The 20,678-nt window shown below is 37.0% G+C and overlaps 5 protein-coding genes across 11 annotated transcripts; all 5 read left to right on the forward strand.

Annotated features, from left to right (window-relative positions):
- The first annotated feature begins 821 nt into the window (after window positions 1–821).
- Window positions 822–4,918, forward strand: LOC111210223 (homeobox-leucine zipper protein HDG11-like). Its single transcript, XM_022710484.2, has 10 exons — window positions 822–1,834; window positions 1,917–2,034; window positions 2,100–2,288; window positions 2,373–2,798; window positions 2,874–2,978; window positions 3,046–3,246; window positions 3,316–3,490; window positions 3,564–3,823; window positions 3,902–3,991; window positions 4,072–4,918. The coding sequence occupies exons 1-10, from the start codon at window positions 1,692–1,694 to the stop codon at window positions 4,474–4,476; spliced, it is 2,112 nt and encodes a 703-aa protein (XP_022566205.2). The 5' UTR covers window positions 822–1,691; the 3' UTR covers window positions 4,477–4,918.
- Window positions 4,919–5,837: 919 nt separating this feature from the next.
- LOC111210222 lies at window positions 5,838–7,626 on the forward strand. Of its 3 annotated transcripts, none has more exons than XM_022710482.2 (6): window positions 5,838–6,046; window positions 6,125–6,192; window positions 6,652–6,700; window positions 6,779–6,885; window positions 6,971–7,053; window positions 7,153–7,626. In XM_022710482.2, exons 1-6 carry the CDS (start codon window positions 5,998–6,000, stop codon window positions 7,439–7,441), a joined length of 645 nt encoding a protein of 214 aa, XP_022566203.2. In that variant the 5' UTR covers window positions 5,838–5,997; the 3' UTR covers window positions 7,442–7,626. The 3 variants fall into 3 exon arrangements, with proteins under 3 accessions (XP_022566203.2, XP_022566204.2, XP_048591763.1); XM_022710483.2 differs by having other exon boundaries at window positions 5,864–6,046; window positions 6,609–6,700; XM_048735806.1 differs by lacking the exon at window positions 5,838–6,046 and having other exon boundaries at window positions 6,155–6,192; window positions 6,652–6,726; window positions 6,759–6,885.
- An 860-nt stretch (window positions 7,627–8,486) lies between these two features.
- Window positions 8,487–10,119, forward strand: LOC106406340 (EEF1A lysine methyltransferase 3-like). The gene is made up of 5 exons (XM_013846975.3): window positions 8,487–8,878; window positions 9,103–9,245; window positions 9,320–9,504; window positions 9,581–9,694; window positions 9,791–10,119. Exons 1-5 carry the CDS (start codon window positions 8,606–8,608, stop codon window positions 9,961–9,963), a joined length of 888 nt encoding a protein of 295 aa, XP_013702429.2. The 5' UTR covers window positions 8,487–8,605; the 3' UTR covers window positions 9,964–10,119.
- A 122-nt stretch (window positions 10,120–10,241) lies between these two features.
- LOC111199273 (serine carboxypeptidase-like 2) lies at window positions 10,242–14,282 on the forward strand. Of its 5 annotated transcripts, none has more exons than XM_048735809.1 (14): window positions 10,242–10,430; window positions 10,508–10,653; window positions 11,977–12,053; window positions 12,126–12,248; window positions 12,337–12,439; window positions 12,539–12,576; window positions 12,663–12,764; window positions 12,851–12,937; window positions 13,027–13,095; window positions 13,187–13,258; window positions 13,349–13,467; window positions 13,539–13,641; window positions 13,674–13,742; window positions 13,833–14,275. In XM_048735809.1, the coding sequence occupies exons 1-14, from the start codon at window positions 10,282–10,284 to the stop codon at window positions 13,911–13,913; spliced, it is 1,338 nt and encodes a 445-aa protein (XP_048591766.1). In that variant the 5' UTR covers window positions 10,242–10,281; the 3' UTR covers window positions 13,914–14,275. The 5 variants fall into 5 exon arrangements, 4 of the variants coding, with proteins under 4 accessions (XP_048591766.1, XP_048591767.1, XP_048591764.1 ...); XM_048735810.1 differs by lacking the exon at window positions 10,508–10,653 and adding an exon at window positions 11,749–11,894 and having other exon boundaries at window positions 10,282–10,430; window positions 13,539–13,629; window positions 13,833–14,280; XM_048735808.1 differs by lacking the exons at window positions 10,242–10,430; window positions 10,508–10,653 and adding exons at window positions 11,062–11,666; window positions 11,749–11,894 and having other exon boundaries at window positions 13,539–13,629; window positions 13,833–14,281.
- A 5,314-nt stretch (window positions 14,283–19,596) lies between these two features.
- On the forward strand, window positions 19,597–20,467 carry LOC111199275 (kunitz trypsin inhibitor 4-like). The gene has a single exon (XM_022689008.2). The coding sequence runs from the start codon at window positions 19,738–19,740 to the stop codon at window positions 20,344–20,346; it is 609 nt and encodes a 202-aa protein (XP_022544729.2). The 5' UTR covers window positions 19,597–19,737; the 3' UTR covers window positions 20,347–20,467.
- The last annotated feature ends 211 nt before the right edge of the window (window positions 20,468–20,678 follow it).

Raw genomic sequence — 20,678 nt, forward strand, 5'->3', positions numbered from 1 at the left:
ATGACAAATTCATTATTCTATTTTTGCTTCATCAATAGATATATTTTCTTTTGAAAACGATCAATAGATATATTTCATTTACGTTATAGCATTTATAATCTCATCCGATACGTTTCCATTTCATCCAATAATGACAAGATAACTAACACAAGGAGAGAATTCTCAAATCAATTTTTGAGATTTGTATTTTGATCATCAGGCGTTTCTTTTCCGTCAACCTAATCAACTTACGAGCTTCTTATCGTTTTCTTCAGCTAACGTTTAGTCATTCCTTTTGTCAACGAAAGTTTGTAGAAGTATGTAGTAGTATTAAATTCACATTGTTGTCAAGTTCTCAAGTTTCAACCATATTTCTTTCTTCCACAGTTTTCCATTTTCAATGTATGTACATGTAACAAGTTTGACTTTTCTGATACATTATAAACTTTGAACTACGATTGGTTATTTGAATTTGGGAACTTCGTAAAAAATGAACGACAATTTTGAATAATATTTTGATGATCTAAATTAAAATATCATAAAGCAGTAATGATACATTTCAAAAATTGATTTTTGGGTGTTAAGTAATCTCTCCATTTCAAATTGATCAATATTTTAAAAGAAAATTGTTTAAAAAAGATACACTTTTTTTTAATTTTCAATGCATTTTTATTATGTAATAATGGTAAATTGTAAAAAAAAATTTAAAAAATTGTAATTATTGAATCTTGATTGGTTAAAAATTGTGAAAATAGTTAATCACAAATATAGTAGATATACACGAAACTGTCTAAAACATAGTATTTCATTTTTTTACATTTGTCTAGATTAGTAAATGATAACAATAGTAAACATTTAGTTCCTTTTTAGTTTTTATTATAAGACGTGACGTGAGGGGAAGTCGCCGGAGAAAGTGGTTAAAGCTCCCTTGCTTTTATCCAACCGCCGTCGATTAACCCTCCCTGGAGACAACAAACCCATCTCTTTCCAGAAAGAGTTAGTTGTGGAGAGAGAGAAAAAAAGAGAAGAAGGTTGGTTCGGTCCTATCTCTCTCTCCTTACCCCCGAGTATGGTGAGAGTACTACTTAGCAGTAATGGAAAGAACAAGAGACTTTAAAACCCCCTCTCTCTCTCTCTCTCTCTCTTCTCTCCTATTAAAAACCCATCAGTTACACAATTTCTAAAGAGAGAGAGAGAGTTTAGGAATCTGTAATGAATGTGAAGAAGAAGCAAGAAAAAAAAGGGATTAAGAGAGGAGAAAGAAACCACTAATGGCGGCTTTAGGTGAGGAGGCTTAGAGCAAGTAGAGTTCATCACATCCTCTTTCTCTCTCTAGGGGGTGTGACATTATTACGGCCTAAAAACAGAGTTTTCTTCTCTCCTTGAATTATAGAGCAAAAAAAAAAAAATCAATCAATCTTCATTTCATATCAATGATTTGTTGCCTTAATCAAACCCTTTCACCTCCCGTAATCACCGCCTCTTTCTGATTCTCTTCCGTTTCGTTTTCCTTTTAACCTCTCTCTCTCCCTTCTTGTAGGTGCAAAAACTTTATCTCTCTCCCTCTCTCTCTGTTTTTCTAGTGGGTCTGCGTTAATGGCGACAGTGGTGTAAATGGACCATTAACAGTTTATGGTTGTGTGAAAAACTAAGTAACCAAAAAAAAAAAGAGAAAAGAGTCTTTACTCTTCTCTTCTTTGTGTCAAAAGAGGATGAGTTTCGTCGTCGGGGGAAGTGGTAGCGGCGGAGGAGACGGTGGTGGTGGTAGTAGCCAACGTCACGACGCGTCTGAAACTGATAGGAAGAAGAAACGTTACCATCGTCATACCGCTCAACAGATTCAACGCCTCGAATCGTAATATTCTTTTTCTTTAGTTTTTTCTTTATGTTTTGGTCTGAGAATGTTCCTTTTTAAACAGTTGTGAATATGTTTGCAGGAGTTTTAGGGAGTGTCCTCATCCAGATGACAAACAGAGGAATCTACTTAGCAAAGAGTTGGGTTTGGCTCCAAGACAGATCAAGTTTTGGTTCCAAAACAGAAGAACTCAGCTTAAGGTTCTCTCTCTATCTCTCTTGTGTTATCTGAGTATTGTGATTGTGATTCATGTTCTTTTGTGTAGGCGCAACATGAGAGAGCAGACAACAGTGCACTAAAAGCAGAGAACGATAAGATTCGATGCGAAAACATTGCCATCAGAGAAGCTATCAAGCATGCTATATGCCCAAACTGTGGAGGCCCTCCCGTTAGTGAAGATCCTTACTTAGATGAGCAAAAGCTTCGCATGGAAAACGCTCATCTCAGACAAGAGGTTTTGTTTTTTTTTGTTTTTTTTCGTTTTCGTTTTTGTCTTTGTTTTTGTCTTCATTTCTAATCTCTTTTTTTATTGCAACAGCTTGAAAGAATGTCTACCGTTGCATCAAAGTACATGGGAAGACCAATCTCCTCTCACATCTCAACGCTCCATCCAATGCACATCTCACCGTTGGATCTCTCCATGACTGGCCCTTCGCTTGATTTTGATCTTCTTCCAGGAAGCTCCATGTCTAGCAACTTTGCTGTATCTGACATGGATAAGCCTATCATGAACGACATTGCTTTGACTGCAATGGATGAATTGCTCAGGCTTGTTCACACAAACGAGCCTCTGTGGAGTAGCGCAGATGGAAGCAGAGAGGTTCTCAATCTTGGAAGCTATGAGAATGTTTTCCCAAGGTCAAGTAACCGAGGGAAGAACCATAACGTGAGAATTGAAGCGTCTAGGTCCTCTGGTATTGTTTTCATGAATGCTATGTCACTTGTCGACATGTTCATGGATAGTGTAAGTTAGCTGAAACATCTAACACAAATGGTGGCAGCATTTGCGATATAACGTTTTGTCATTTTGTATATTCAGGCCAAGTGGGCAGAGCTGTTTCCTTCAATCGTTGCAGCTTCTAAAACACTTGCAGTGGTTTCTTCAGGAATGGGAGGTGGTACCCATGAGGGTGCATTGCATTTGGTAAACTTCTTTAACTTGTGATGAATCATTAGCATTATTAGTTTCCTCATGCATTTGGTTTGTGTAGATGTATGAAGAGATGGAAGTGCTTTCTCCATTGGTAGCAACACGCGAGTTCTGCGAGCTACGCTACTGTCAGCAGATTGAGCAAGGGAGCTGGATAGTTGTTAACGTCTCATATCATCTTCCTCAGTTTGTTTCACACTCTCACTCCTATAGGTTTCCATCTGGATGCTTGATTCAGGACATGCCTAATGGATACTCTAAGGTTTGAGTTTGTTCTACTAAATTATCATTCAAGATAGCATCTCCCTCAAGTTGATGATTTTGTTAACAGGTTACATGGGTTGAGCATACTGAAACCGAAGAGAAAGAACCGGTTCATGAGCTCTACAGAGAGATGATTCACAAAGGGATTGCTTTTGGAGCTGAACGTTGGGTTACTACTCTCCAGAGAATGTGTGAAAGGTTTGCGTCTCTATTAGCACCAGCAGTTTCATCCCTCGGTGGAGGTAAGGCTGAATCAACATTTGCTAATCTAATTTTCTGAATGTTTTAATAAACGTTTTTTTTTTTGAGTTTCAGTGATTCCATCGCCGGAAGGGAAGAGAAGCATGATGAGACTTGCTCATAGGATGGTTAGCAACTACTGTATAAGTGTCAGCAGATCTAACAACACTCGCTCAACGGTTGTTGCGGAGTTGAATGATGTTGGTGTCCGTGTTACTGCACATAAGAGCCCTGAACCAAACGGCACTATCCTCTCTGCTGCTACCACTTTCTGGCTACCAAACTCTCCTCAAAACGTCTTCAACTTCCTCAAAGACGAAAGAACTCGTCCTCAGGTAAACAATAGAACACATCTTCATAAGTAAAAAGACTTTTCCTATGTAATGATTAACGTTTCTTTGCTTTTTTTTTAGTGGGATGTTCTTTCAAATAGTAACGCGGTTCAAGAGGTTGCTCATATAGCAAACGGATCACATCCTGGTTGCTGCATATCAGTTCTACGTGTAAGCCTTGCCTCCTTCTCAATCTTTGTGCATGCATGGTTCTTGGTTTCTTGGCTGATGGAGTTTTGTTTTGCTATTAGGCATCGAGTGCATCACAGAGCAACAACATGCTGATTCTACAAGAAACCTCAATAGACTCATCAGGGGCACTTGTTGTGTACAGTCCTGTGGATTTATCAGCGCTGAACATTGCAATGAACGGTGACGATACTTCATACATTCCACTCTTGTCCTCAGGCTTCGCAATCTCACCAGATGGAAACCGCAATAGTCCAAGTGCTGAGCAAGGAGGGGCCTCATCGTCAAGCGGTTATGGAGGAGGAGGGTCATTGATAACGGTTGGGTTTCAGATAATGGTTAGCAACTTACCGTCTGCTAAACTTAACATGGAGTCGGTAGAAACGGTTAATAACCTGATTGGAACCACAGTGCATCAGATTAAAACCGGGTTGAACAACTGTCCTAGTGCTTCAACTACAGCTTGATACAACAACCATTAAAAGCTCTTTTCTGCTTTTTCTTCTGGGTGTGTCTTTCTCTTCAATGATGGATCAGAGAAAGTGAATGCTCATAGAGAGAGAGAAGAAAGGGACATTAACTTCAAATTGTTCTGTTCTTGGACAAAACCTCATTTAAACAACCAGCTGGATTCTTACTCACCTTCCTCCTCCTCATCATCATCTCTCTTCATTTGTTGTTTCTTTTAATGAGATTTTTAGGTTCTTTTTTTTTTATTACTATTATTATTGTTTTGGTTAGAAAACTGGAAGTCAAGAACGCACCATGCAAGTTCAAACTTTCTTTGTATGGTTCGGGTATTGACTTCTATCGCAAGGTTTTTGTTTCTTTTGTGACAGTTAAAAGCGTTTAAACTTTGTTCATCTTTCCATTAAATGGTATGTGTTCTGCTTTTACCTTTTTCTTAAACCTTCCTCTTTGATCAAAGTGCGTCTGTTGATTGATCTAATTGTTGTTATGTGATGAAATGAGATCTCTGACAAGTTGATGACTTTTTGAAAGTTAGAAGGGGAAGGAAACAAAGAAATATTTAATGATTTATAAATGCGATTTTCTTTTGGTTGGTTTGGTTTTAATGTAAGTTGTATTTGTACGGACCAATGAACCCATCACACTCTCTCATTGGTTTACAAATCAAATAAATTCACCTTGTAATGATCATCAAACTTATGGTGAAGATTCATGTCACGTCTCTCACCAACACAATAACGTCCAACGTGCGGTTTTGTTTTTTTTTTATTATTATATAATTTTTTTATTTTTTATTATTATTATCATCATTTTATCAAATACTACATGTTTCTTTGCAAAAGTTTGGTTGTAGTTTCTGACCGTGTTTCAAAAAAAAAAAAGTTTATGATTCAACTTGTGATTTAATAAGTCAACAGTTTTTTTCCTTGTAGGGTTGGAACCGTAGATAGATATAAATCGTGATAATGCATCTGTATATAGTAAATGTACTTTCTGTCTATAACTTAGGTCACATGCCAATAAAGGGTACTTGACGTTGCTAGTCTAGGAGACTACTACTAGAGATCTTTTCTTCTTTTTCTAATAGTTCACTTTAAACAAAAATTAAATTAGATAATTATTGTGAATTATTAGCACTAAGCCGTAGATTACATTAGATAGTTAAGGTCTTAGCTCTTAAATACCTTTGAGGCAACCATGTCAGAAATGATATGGATACAAAACTGAGTAGATACACATAAGAGCGTAAATGAGACATGAAATACTTACTGGTATGATCAGTGATGTGTTGCAAACTTATATTACTCATATTATTTTGTTCCTATCAAAAATAGAAGTGAATATTGGGCCTTCATATAGGCCCAACGGAGAAGACAAAAAAACCAAACATCGCTTCATGTTTTGTTTATGGGGTGAGCCAAGCCGTTAACAGTGTTCGATCGTCATCTCTCTCGACTCCAGCCCTGGAAAACGTAGGAACCCTAATTTTCTGAGAGTTCGTTTTAGAAGCGAAGACGATGTCAGGGAGAGAAGTTAAAGAATACACAAATCTCTCCGACCCTAAAGGTGCGACCTTTGTGTCTGGGGTTGATTTCATTGCAAGGGTTTCTCGATTGAGCTTTGTTTACCTTTTTTTGATTGCAGATAGGAAACTAGGGAAGGGGGGTAAGATAGATGACGAAGACGTCACCTTTCAACGGATGGTTGCAAAGGTTAGCGCCTCGCCCTCTCCTCTGTTAACACAACCTTCTATTGATATGCATCGAGAACTTATCTTATCTCTATGATGCATTAAGAGCTTATCTTTGAGTAAATATCGCTGTAGAAGCTCAAATCTTTGCACTTTGAGCTTGTCGATGTGTTGCATTAAGAGCTTTGAGTAAACTGCTGCTCTTTCTTGCACTTTATAATAGAATTTTGATGTCTCTTGTGAATGGTGAACGTGATCGATTTGATCGAGCTCTTATTTCTTCGTTTCCATACAGCACTGGATCAACATTTTGTAGTATATAGGTAGGAAAGTTATATAGAGAGAGCTCTTTCTTAGAAGTGTTATTGGTTATTGATGTCTGTGTGCGAAGTGATTCTATTTTTGGGAAGAGTCTGTTCTGATAACATGCCCCGGCAGGGATAATGGCCCCTGCTACATTTTTGTGGTTATTTGCATTTAGATGCAAGATGTTGCTGGTGAGCGTGGAGGCTATCTTCATGGACGAGGCGGTACCAAGCTCTTTCATTTTCCTCTCGTCTCTTTGAGATTGTTTCATTACTTTTGAAGTGTTTTTTTTTTCCCTGTAGCTTTGGACAGCGACGATTTACTTTATTTGAAAGAGCAGATGGAGGCAGAGCAGGATGCGGAGCGCCTTCTGAGACGAACTGAGAAACGGGCTTTTGCTGCCTTTAAAATATCCTTTCTTGTTTGATTAATGTTCAGTAGCTAGCCATGATTTTCAGTCACCACTGTATATGTGTTTCTTGACCATAAATCACAAAGCTGCAACCCAAGCTGATTCATCTCCAGCTTCTGTTCCTTTGCCACTTCGTGTTGAGCCCAAACCAAAGAGTGGTATCAGGTAGCAGTTTCCTCCCTTTCTACTTTATTCTCACCATGAAATGGATTGTCTTAAGACTCTTAGTCGGTGACCAACTTTGTGTGTGTTTCCAATGTGTAGGCAGCAAGATTTGCTGAGAAAGGTTGTTGAGGTTAAACCAAAGCGACCAAAGGTCTCTACGACCGCAAGTGCAAGCTTGTCACCTCCTAAAAGAAGCGATTTAGGTCCAACAGAAGCAAAGGTTCAAAGAGATAAGCAGAAAGAAGAAGCTAATGCAGTGTCAAAGAAACTGGACAGACCTGAGGAGCAGCAAGCCGGAGGGAAAGCAACAGAAAGCAATGTGCAAGGTCAAAATGCTTTGAAAGGCTTGCTGGGATTAGCATATGAGTCTTCAGATGAAGAAGACTGAACATGGTTCTTTCTCCATTTAGTCTTGTCGCGTTTTGTTTTTGTCGTCTCCAATATTTATGTTGAAAGCTTATAAGAGTTTAGCTTTAGTATTCAAGACAGCCCGTCGAGCCCTGCACTTGTTGTAATTTGTTGAGATCAAACGGGTTTGTTGGAGTTTGAAATAATAGAGAATTGTTTCCAAAACCCTACTGTTGTCATGTTATATTAGTAAGAGCTCCTGATGTCAAACGTACAAATTTACATGAAGAATATGGGAAGATAAGGCTCAATTAACTCGGTGATCATGAGTTGAACAAACTTCTGGCTATCAGAGCTTTCAGGCTTCCAAGTGCCTGTTATGTTCGGCTTTCTTGTGGTTAGGGCCGGACATGAAGACGACTAATGCAAAGGTTGTTTGGGTGGATGTATGTAAACCAAAACATGAAGGGGGACTAGGCATTCGATCTCTAAAGGTGGTAAATACGGTCAGTTGCCTTAAGCTTATATGGTGGTTGTGTTGGGCGAAGTCGTTGTGGATGCAATGGATACACATGTATCTTATTCAAAAGAAATCGTTCTGGTCTTTACTTTGAGGGAAACTTCCCAAGCTGGATCATGGTTGTGGAGGAAAATTTTAAATGCTCGAGAACTGGCTAAAGCTTTTCACTTAGAAATGGTGTAACCACTCTAACCGTTGTACCAGAGATCTCTTGTTAAAATGATCGTTGAGACAAAACTAACATTACATGCTGAGTTTTAGGTACAGAGGATTATGAGTTTTGGTCCCGAACTTCCTGATATTAAAAAAAAAGAATAGTTTGTTTCAGATTCAAGAAGATGAAGATGCCTACAAGCTTATGTAATGTGGGAGATTGATGATGGTTGTGACAATACCAAGTTTGTGACTTAACCAACGGTTTATATGAAATACAACATATAGTTATTGTATGTAATATGTATTTTCAATTGAAATCATCCATAACATAATAGCTTGCTTGATAATTTGGGTTAATTAAATTTCTTACAAACCTTGGGGGTGAATAGGAGAAAATGTGAAAGTATTGGTTAATTGGTGATAATAACCCAACAACTATGCTCTTAGATGCCCCTGTTTGTTGGTCCGGCAACGACTAAAAGCCTGAGAGAGAGTCAATTCGGCGGCGCGTGCGGGGGATTTTAGAAAATGGGCGAGGAGGAAGCAAGTAAAGGAGAAGATACGGTGGAGGAGATACGACGTATGAGTGGTTACGGTGGAGATGTGATAGCCGTCGGTGGGTTTCCGACTTCAGACTCGGAATCTGATTCGGATTTGGCGGCGGCGGAGATAATGATCATATGGGCTATTCAAGGCCCAACTTCGTTTGCTCCCAACACCTTAGTTTCGCAGTCTTCTCTTGAGCTGCGTCTCGACGCTTGCGGTCACTCACTCTCTATTCTCCAGTCTCCTTGTTCACTGGTAAACCCCTTAGCTTAACAGATTCATAGCATAAAGATGTCAACTTTAGGGTTTATACATTGTATTTTAACGAGTGTATGTTATTAGTCTTGATAGATGCAGCTTGTGTTAGTGGCTTTTAACTTAACATTGAAAGATGTGATGTAACTTGATTCTTCTTGCTTTGATCATGAAACGGGTTTGAACTATCTCATGTGTGTTTTGTTGTATATTGGGATGTAAAGAACACGCCTGGAGTAACGGGGTCAGTGATGTGGGACAGTGGAGTGGTGCTAGGGAAGTTTTTGGAGCATTCTGTTGATTCTAAGGATCTTTCTCTTGAAGGCAAGAAAATCGTTGAGCTGGGTTCTGGTTGTGGCTTAGTTGGGTGAGTTCAAAAAACTGCAAAACCTTTCTCTACTAGGACTGTGTTTTAAATATTAAGTTAGTTTGTTCTTTCAGTTGTGTCGCAGCGCTTTTGGGAGGCAATGTTGTCCTCACTGATCTCCCGGATAGACTGAGGCTACTCAAGAAGAACATTGACACCAATTTGCAACGTGGGAACACGCGGGGATCTGCTGTTGTGCAGGAACTTGTTTGGGGAGATGATCCTGATCCAGATTTGATTGAACCATTCCCTGATTATGGTACCGTCTTCACTTCTTCCACTTTTGCTTTATATACACCATTTTCACACCTTTTACTGTCTCTGCACTTGTGTAGTATTAGGCTCAGATGTCATCTACAGCGAAGAAGCTGTTCACCATTTGATCCAAACGCTTGTGCAACTTTGCGGCGATCAAACTACAATCTTCCTATCAGGAGAACTACGGAATGGTATCATTCTTTCTCCTTCTTGTGTGCTTTCCACTCACTTTATATATAACAAAGTACACAATGTATAATTTTTGCTGCTATCTCTTATTATGTCAGATGCTGTTCTTGAGTATTTCTTGGAATCTGCGCTGAAATATTTTGCGATAGGGCGTGTGGAACAAACACAGTGGCATCCGGATTATCGCAGCCGTAGAGTAGTGCTTTACGTTCTTGAGAAGAAGTCGAAGAGATGCCTCGCTGATGCTTCTTCACTTAATCAATCTTGTTAGTCATTGAGGTTTGTTTTGTTTACAGTGTATGGTGAAGTACCACATTGAAATTAGAATATTATTAATTATAAAAGACGACTTTGTTAGAAATGGCAATTTTTGTATTCTGTTAACATTATTATAAACGATCTGAAGATCAGACATGAAAGTTTCACATAAGAGAAAAAAGTGACAAGTTGGGTGATGAAGCCAAGGTTAATATAATATGCATAGTGGGTAGGGGACTTTCTTTGGTTTTTACTTTGACGTTTCAGTATTAAGATCCAATCATTGTCAGGTCTTAAAGGCTATTGACTTTCTGAAACTGGAAAAAAACGAATGGCTAAGGACTATGTTTCCTCTGTTCTTAAATCTCTGCTTCTGATTCTCCAACTTGTCTTCTTGAGTCAGCATCAATCTGCTTCTGCCTCTATCGTCAAGTTTCTTCCTGGTTTTGAAGGCCCTCTTCCCTTTGAGCTCGAAACAGGGTTTGTTTTCTCTTCTTGTTGTGATTAATTTAACCCGTTTTGAAATCTAAGTAGGTTACTGTTTCTTGTGAATAAAGTTACATTGGTGTTGGTGAGGAAGAAGAAGTGCAACTGTTCTACTACTTCATCAAATCTGAGAGGAACCCTAAAGAAGACCCTCTTCTTCTCTGGCTAAGTGGAGGACCTGGCTGCTCTTCCATCCATGGGCTTCTTTTTGAGAATGGTGAAATCTAAAAGACATTGATAAAAACTCAATTCTTATGCAGTCTCTGATTGCTCGTTTTAATTCTATATATGATGAGCAGGGCCTTACCTTGGAACTCAAGCTTGGATAAGATCGCTCAACTATTCTGTAATTGAGGACAAGAGGCCATGGATGATCAACAATCAACTAGCTGGGTATTATACTGAGTATTCTTGTTTATTGTTTTTTTTTATTAGAGAGTCACCTACTCACCTCAGAGATGAACCAATCTTTGCTTCTTCTTGGCAGATATACAACAACTTATGCAAATAAAATGACATTTGCTACTATCAAAGCAAGTCTTTCCCTATTTCTCTTTCAAAATATTCATTTAAGACATTTTTACTGTGGTTTTTAAATTAATTATGTTGTGGGTTTTGAGTATAGGGAGGTGGGCACACAGCAGAGTATAAACCAGAGGAAAGCTTTATCATGTTTCAAAGGTGGATCGATGGCCAACCTCTGTAAACAGTTTCCTCATATTTAAACAACCTCTGTATAAGCATATGATTTGGTAATCTACCTGTAACCATTGAGATTCTGTTTGTGTGGTCACAACGTGCACACTAAACATATTGACATTAGAGTATTATTATAAGATGAAATTTCAGTTTGTTTGAAAATAAAATTGTTTTTAATGCTCACGACAAGCGCAAGGACAATAAACAAGTAATTTTGTGATTCTATATTACGATTTGAAGATCAGGGACAGTGATGGATGAATCCAATCTTTGAGACATGAAAAGTGTGGGTTGCGACTTTTTGTTTTTTTTTTTGTTTTTAGTATATAGATACAATCATTGATCAGTACTTCAAGGCCATTGACATCCTGAAACTGAAGAACCAATGGCTAAAGACTACGTTTCCTATGTTCTGAAATCTCTGCTTCTGCTTCTTCAACTTGTCTTGTTGATTCATGATGCTGATTCTGCCTCTATCGTCAAGTTTCTTCCTGGTTTTGAAGGCCCTCTTCCCTTTGAACTCGAAACCGGGTTTGTTTTCTCTTCTTGTTGTGGTTGATCAAATATGTGCTGTGTTGACTCTTAGTAAGGTTACTGTTTTCTCTGAATGAAGTTACATTGGTGTTGGTGAAGAGGAGGAAATGCAATTGTTCTACTATTTCATCAAGTCTGAGAGGAACCCCGAAGAAGACCCTCTTTTTCTCTGGCTAAGTGGAGGACCTGGCTGCTCTTCCATCTCTGGTCTTCTTTTTGAGAATGGTGAAATCTAAAAGACATTGATAAAAACTCAATTCTTATGCAGTCTCTGATTGCTCGTTTTAATTCTATATATGATGAGCAGGGCCTTTGACTATGAAGCTCGAGGAGTACAATGGAACTCTGCCTTCTTTAGTCTCTACTACATACTCATGGACTAAGGTAACAACACAAAAAAAAGTGATTAATTTTATAAGACCATCTCAATACACGTTGACATATCATTTTCCACAGACTACGAGCATTATATTCTTGGATCAGCCTGTTGGAACTGGCTTCTCGTACTCAAGAACTCAACTTGTTGATAAACCGAGTGATTCAGGAGAGGCCAAACGGGTCCATGAGTTTCTTCAAAAGGTAATGAATCCCAAAGCAAACACCCTTTTCTTTGTGCATAGAAGTTAGAAGAAGCTTATTTTTCTTTTTTTCCCTGGTTGTTGTGCAGTGGCTAGGTAAGCATGAAGAGTTCATTTCCAACCCTTTGTATGTCGGCGGGGATTCTTATTCTGGCAAGGTTGTTCCTGCTCTTGTTCAAGAAATCTCTAAAGGTATGTAAGGATTTTATGATAATCAATCCTTGGAGCCTCTTTCTCAGTCAACTGTTTATATAACAGAGGAAAAACATGATGTATGTATGTATGATACAGGCAATTATCAATGCTGCAAACCTCCAATAAATCTTCAGGTTCGTCGGTATTTTTGTTGCTTCTTGTATGAATGAGATATGCCAAAGCATTATTTAAAACTAATAGTTTCCGTCCAACAAAACAGGGTTATGTGCTCGGTAACCCGTTAACAGAATTCGAAACTGATATGAACAGCCGCATTCCATTTGCTCATGGGATGGCACTGATATCTGATGAGCTCTACGAGGTAATGAAGGATGAAGTTTGCATTTGTTTCTTGTTCCAATAATGCAATTCAATTAGTTTTTTTTTCATTTTCTTTTTCTTTTGCAGTCACTGAAGATAATCTGCAAAGGAAAGTATGTAAATGTTGATCCAAGTAACACAGAATGCTTGAAACTCGTTGAAGAATATAACAAGGTACAGACTCATGAATGGTTTTAGTTGATGTTGTGTCTGCTTAGTAAAAGATCATCACTCAGTTCAAACCTTTTGTTGTTTCTTTATAGTGTACAGAGACAGTAAACCCATTTCTTATATTGGAACCATTCTATGAAGCTGAAACTCCAGACTCCTATGTAAGTAATACATATCTTAGCTCTCTCTTTTACAGTTAAACCATTCATGAAAAAAAAGAAAAAAAATATATATTAAAGGTTGCTTTTGCAGATTTATAGGTATCTGCTAGCTACTTACTGGGCCAATGACGAAAGCGTACGCAAAGCTCTTCAAATCAATAAGGTGTATATATATATAAGCAAGTTCATTTTAAGGTCTTTGTTGGTAAAGAAACGCTGTCAGTTTTTTTTTTTTAAAGATTTATAATTGCAGGAGAGTATAGGGAGATGGATACGATGTAATTTGGATATTCCATACACTCAAGACATTATAAGTAGTGTACCCTACCATGTGGATAACAGCATCGATGGCTATCGTTCTCTCATCTACAGGTCAGAGATTATTTTTTTCCCCACCAAGTTTCAAAACTTTATGTAAACTATGTCTGGTTTTGTGTGAACAGTGGTGATCACGATTTGGGAATGCCTTACCTTGGGACTCAAGCTTGGATAAGATCTCTCAACTATTCGGTTATTGATCATACTGATTTTTTTGTTTTTGTTCTTGTTTATTCGTTTTGATTAGAGTCACCTCAAAGTTAAACTTGCCTTTTCTTGGCAGATATAGAAGAACTTATGCAAATAAAATGACATTTGCTACTATCAAAGCAAGTGTTTCCTACTTATTTCTGGCTATTTACTGTTCTTTCCACTCGACATTTTACTGTGGTTTTAAGGTTTTTTTTTTTTAATTACAGGGAGGTGGACACACTGCAGAGTTTAAACCAGAGGAAAGCTCTGTCATGTTTCAAAGGTGGATCAGTGGCCAACCTCTGTAAATAGTTTCCCCATATTTAAACAAGCTCTGTATATGCACATTCTTTGGTATCTACCTGTAACCATTGAGGTTCTGTTTGTGCGACCACGACGTGCCACTAAACATATTAACATTACAGTATTATTATAAATTTATAAGATGAAATTTTAATCTTTAGGTTTGAATATACAATTGTTTTAATGGTTATGACAAGCGCAATGACAGTAAAGAAGTAGTTTTGTATTCTATATACGATTTGAAGATCATGCACAGTGATGAATCCAATCTTTGAGACATGAAGAGTGGGTAGCTACTTTTTGTTTGGTTTTTTAGTATATAGATACAATCATTGATCAGTACTTCAAGGCCATTGACTTTCTGGAACTGAAGAACTAATGGCTAAAGACTACGTTTCCTCTGTTCTGAAATCTCTGTTTCTGCTTCTTCAACTTGTATGCTTGTTTCATGATGCTGATTCTGCATCTATCGTCAAGTTTCTTCCTGGTTTTGAAGGCCCTCTTCCCTTTGAGCTCGAAACCGGGTTTGTTTCTTCTTCTTGTTGTCTCTTTTGAGCTTTGGAGATAATCTAAGTAGGTTAGCGTTTCTTGGTGAATGAAGTTACATTGGTGTTGGTGAGGAGGAGGAAGTGCAATTGTTCTACTACTTCATCAAGTCTGAGAGGAACCCTGAAGAAGACCCTCTTTTTATCTGGCTAAATGGAGGACCTGGCTGTTCTTCCATCTCTGGTCTTCTTTTTGAGAATGGTGAAACCTAAGACCTTGATAAACTCATTCTTATCCGTCTCTGATTACTTGTTTTAATTCTATATATGATGAGAAGGACCTTTGACTATGAAGCTTGAAGTGTACAATGGAACTCTACCTTCTTTAGTCTCTACTACATACTCATGGACTAAGGTAACACAAAAAAAAAGTGATTAGTTTTATATGACCATCTCAATAATACACATTGACATATCATGTTTCCACAGACTTCTAGCATTATATACTTGGATCAGCCTGTTGGAACTGGCTTCTCCTTCTCGACTCAACATGTTGATACACCGAGTGATTCAGGAGAGGCCAGACGGATCCATGAATTTCTTCAGAAGGTAAACTAATGAGAAACATAAAATGTCTCTTGAAATGAATTTATTGGTTGTGCGTACAATTTAGAAGCTTCTTTTCTTTTCCTGCTTTGTTGTGCAGTGGCTAGCTAAGCATGAAGAGTTTATTCCCAACCCTTTCTATGTAGGCGGACATTCTTACACCGGTAAGATTGTTCCTCCGCTCGTTCAAGAAATCTCTAAAGGTAATGTATGGGTTTTGTGATATCAGTCCTCAAGCCACTTTCTCAGTCAATTATTTTTATAACATATGAAACATGATTGATAAATAAATACAGGCAACTATCAACGGCACAAACCTACAATAAATCTTCAGGTGCGTCTGGTATTTTGTTGCTTCTTGTATGAGATATATGCCAAAGCATTGGAAACTGACCTTGGTACACTGACCAACAACAGGGGTATCTGCTCGGTAACCCGGTAACAGAATTTGAAATTGATTGGAACAGCCGCATTCCTTTTGCTCATGAAATGGCACTGATCTCTGATGAGCTCTACGAGGTATTTCAAATCATAAATTTTGCGTTTGTTTCCTGTTCCAACAATGCATTTCAATAATTCTTTTTTCTTTTTGCAGTCGTTGAAGAGAATCTGCAAAGGGAAATATGTAAATGTTGATCCAGGTAACACAGAATGTTTGAAACTCCTTGAAGAATATAACAAGGTCCACACTCTTGAATGTTTTTTTTTCTTAGTTGATGTTGTGTCTGCTTAATTAGTAAAAGAACATCACTAAGTACAGACCTTTTGTGGTTTCTTTAATTATAGTTTACAAAGACAGTAAACCCGTTTCTTATATCAGAACCATCGTGTGAAACTGAAACTCCAGATTGCTATGTAAGTAAGGCACATGTTAACCATGTGCTTACCGTTAAACATTGAGGAAAAAAGTAAATATATATACAAGGTTGATTTAGCAGATTTATAGGCATTTGCTAGCTAGCTACCTACTGGGCCAATGACGAAAGTGTACGTAGGGCTCTTCAAATCAATAAGGTATAATATAGGACAAGTTCATTTCAAGGGGTTTAGTAAAGAAACGCTGTCAAGTTTTTTTTAAAGAAGATGTATAATTGCAGGAGAGTATAGGGAGATGGGTACGATGTAATTTCGATATTCCATACACTCACGACATTATAAATAGTGTACCTTACCATGTGGATAACAGCATCAATGGCTATCGTTCTCTCATCTTCAGGTCAGAGTTCAATTTTTTTCTTCCCCCACCAAGTTTCAAAACTTTATGTGGTTTTGTCTGAACAGTGGTGATCACGATTTGGGAGTGCCTTACCTTGGGACTCAAGCTTGGATAAGATCTCTCAACTATTCGGTTATTGATGACTGGAGACCATGGATGATCAACAATAAACCTGCAGGGTATTATACTGCTTTTTTGGTTCTTGTTTATTAGAGAGTCACCTCACATATCAATTAATCTTACTTCTTCTTGGCAGATGTACAACAACTTATGCAAATAAAATGACATTTGTTACCATCAAAGCAAGTCTTTCCTACTTCTCTTTCAAAATTTTCTGTTCTTTCCACACCCAAAACATTTTTTACTGCGGTTTTAACTTAAATGAGTTGTGGGTTTTGATTACAGGGAGGTGGGCACACAGCAGAGTTTAAACCAGAGGAAAGCTCTGTCATGTTTCAAAGGTGGATCAGTGGCCAACCTCTGTAAACAACTTCCACATATTATTCGATGATTAAAAAATAAGCATATGATTTGGTATATCTACATGTATTCCTTTAAAGAATGTCTCTCACAAATCAAGTCTGGTTAACCATGGAGAGTTTTGTGTGACGAAGACGTGCCACTAAACATATTGAAATATGAAATTTATTATAAGATGATTATTTACTTTATGTTTGAAAATAATTTATGGATTATATATGTGTGTAATTGTGTATGTATATATTATATATGTGTGTAATTGCAGAATTCTAAGCCTTACGAAAAACCCAACCGAAAGTATATACACATATATAATATATACATACACAATTATGTATTTTTAGAACCCCTAAGTTAGAACTCCCATTGGGATTGCTTTTACAGTACCCCATTGAGGATATTTACTTCAAAATATCGAGTTACGTTTTCCGTAAAACTTAGAACCCAGCAATTACATACACATATATAATATATACATACATATAATATACTCTTAGATATTTTGAGGTAGATATCCTCAGTGGAGGTGCTCATAAAATGGGTGAAACCACCCCCGTTAAATCTGCTTCATTTAATTTCGAACTCACTTCATTTAAACATTGAACACATTTAGTCTTTAGATCATTTTTATTATTTTTTTAAGGTTTTTATATTTTTAATTTATACATATATAATGTTGATGTTAAAAACATATCAAACTCATATATTTACAAAAAGAATTAAAAATACTAATTTTAAAATTTTAAGTTACTAATTTTTAAATAATATTATAAAATTTTGAATTTTTTATTTTATTTTTTAGATTTTTAATGGTAAAATTCCTCAACTATGTTTACTTAATGTAGGAACCCCTAAACTAAAGATTTACCGAAAGTAAATACTTAGTTTGAGGGCTTTTACCCAAAACAAACTTAGTTGAGGGGTTTTAAGTTAAAAATCTTATTAGAAATAAGGAAAAAGAAGTTTTCTACTTACAATAAGACTATGATAAGTAAAGGAGGTCTGACATTCGTATAAATATCAAAGTTGAGTTGTGACTTTGATAAGTAGAATACAAGAAGTTTTTGTGTGTTTAGTTTTGAGAGAAGTTTCTTAACATTAATAAAGAAAGTTGTTTTTATTCAACGGCTACGTGTGTTCTAAAACTATATTTGGTATCCGAGCTTTGAGGTTTTACATCAAAAGATATTAACTCACGTTAAACCCGAGGCCCGAGCCATGGGAGGCAAAGATGCAACACGTTCAAAAGAGTTTTCACTTTTCACCACCAACAATCCAATGCCCGATGTTAAGCACAACAAACTACACCGTATGATCCGATCCATAAGGATGAAAATCTTGCTGAAGATATATAAGGTTGCGATTGAACCAGGTACGGATGATTCCGATAAAACAATATCAATTACCCTGTTACTATCATGACCGCGGTAGTGTCAGAGGCGGAACTAGCCAATATTATAACATGGGGCACAATATATTAGATAACAAAGTTATAGACTTATAGTAGTTATAGTTGATTTTCAACCAAATGTGCATGAGGAATGAAAGCCAAACCCTCTGAGTTTCTAGATTTGGTCAATAACACTATTGAAAACTAAAATTTATGTATGTGGCACTTGCCCACCTAGTGATAAAATGTAGTACATTTGATCGAGTGAAAGTGATGATATGTGTGAAAATGTCAAGGATTGAAATGTTCATTTAAATAGTATATTTTCATGTTTATTGTAGCTAGCTTTATAATGATTCTTCTTCATGCGATAAGTTGGAGAAAGGAATAGAGTATAAAAGAGAATAGTTATTCAAATTCTTCTTCATGTGTGGAAGAGAGTATAAGAGAAGAGATTCTTCTTCATACGATTTATGAATATGTTGTAAGCGATTAGTGACATGAGCTTGTGATGATCTATATTGATCAGATCGACATGAAATCTTGATCAAGTAGTTTGTAATTCACATTTCTATCATAAAGGAGATTGGGAGTACTACAATCTACCGCTTCTCACTATTTTTTCACACTGAAATTAAATTAACAAAAAAAGATTACAAGAGTGTAATACATTTGCCAGCAGATTCCAAATCTTTGGAGATGAAGCTCCAAAATTGAGAGACAAAATCCCAAACACAGGAATACTAAAAAGACAAGAACATGAGAGACTATTCCGACGGTGTGCCGCCGCCGAAAAAACACAAGCTTTTTTTTTGGTAAAAAAACACAAGCTTTGACGGAGAAGAAAATATTTAGAGAGAGAAGACTGTATCGCTTCTCACTAAAACATATAGTTTTATTTATGATAATTTTTTTAGTGATTATATGCTAGTATTGTTAGTGTATTATTGTTATCTTAACTCAATCTATATTTTACTTTTTATCTCTGATGTTATCCATATACAATGCTCCAAACTAACATGACATGCACATTACACTGAAATTGATTAATTTTGCCAAGAAGAAGACAAGCTCATGACATGTAAGGATTAGAATAAAAGTTTCAATTACGTGTCCATTTTGGTTGGTTTAACCAAATTGAACTGCAATAGACACTTAAAAATATATAAAAATCTTGGTCTCTATATCTGGACAAAACGTAATAAACAAACAAAGTAAAATGTTGACCCCCCAAAAAGAAAAAAAGTTAAAGTAATCAAATCAACGATTTAATATTTTCAGAAAAAAATGGGGATATATGCTGTTAGAAACGTATTAAATTAAAACCATACCAAATCAAAGTAGAATAGTAAATTCAGTTCTCAAACTTTTTTTATAGAAAAGTTGGAAAAAAAACTCGAGCTTGAAAAAAATAAATAAATCAAAGAAACGTGTGTTGAATATAGTGTACATATAGTATGTAAATTCAAATAAATATTGAGAGTTTATAGTTCACAAGCTAAGCATAGCCTACACTAGACATCAAAGTCTCCTCATCTGGTCACCATTGGCTATACTAGTGTCTATATATATAGATTGCATCAAGTCATTTTTTCTTCATCCCCAAACACTCAGTGCCTCAGATTATCACTAAAGCTATAGAAAAAAGCACCATGAATCCTACGTTTTACTTCGTTCTTGCCTTAACCATAGTTTTGGCCACAAACACATATGGTGCAGTTCTTGACATCGACGGCGACATCATTTTCCGCGGCAGTTACTATGTTCTCCCAGTCATCCGCGGAAGAGGAGGGGGGCTAACTCTACGCGGCCGCGGTGGCGAGCTATGTCCTTACGACATCGTGCAAAAATCATCCGAGGTTGATGAAGGTATTCCCGTTAAATTCTCAAACTGGAGACCTAGAGTTGCGTTCGTTCCCGAGTCGCAAGACCTTAACATCAAGACGGACGTTGAAGCTACGATATGCTTCCAGTCAACATACTGGCGAGTCGGTGAGTTTGACGAGGAGAGGCAGCAGTATTTCGTGGTGGCTGGTCTACAAGACGACTCACCCAACAGTTTCTTTCAGATCGAAAACTCTGGAGATGATGCTTACAAGTTTGTGTTCTGTCCTAAGACTGGTGATTCTGGTCGTCAATGCACGAATGTCGGGATATTCGTGGACGAAATAGGCGTTCGGCGTTTGGCTCTAAGCTCTGAGCCGTTCTTGGTTATGTTCAAGAAAGCTAATGTTACTGAGATTTCGTCCAAGACTATGTGAGACTTGTGATATGACAAGACTCGATCCTTACTTACAATAAAATGTCTGTGTGACTCTTTCTCTTTTCCTTTGAAAGTTACATATTGAATAAAATATATCTCTTATCTGTTTCTTTCCTCAATTATTTAGCGTAATATTTACATGATCACGAGTTGATTTTTCTAAATTATAATCACTTTGGTGCTGACCCAAAAAAAGAAAATTATCTCTTTGTTACCAAAGTCAACTACTCTGAACCTAACCAGTTAGACCATTGTTAAGTTGTTAATCGAAATTGTGGTCATGGATTGGTAGGTAAGAATAATACGTATTACGTACGTGCATGAGTTGGA

This window comes from Brassica napus, chromosome A7, assembly GCF_020379485.1.
Source record: "Brassica napus cultivar Da-Ae chromosome A7, Da-Ae, whole genome shotgun sequence".
NCBI classification, from domain to species: domain Eukaryota; kingdom Viridiplantae; phylum Streptophyta; class Magnoliopsida; order Brassicales; family Brassicaceae; genus Brassica; species Brassica napus.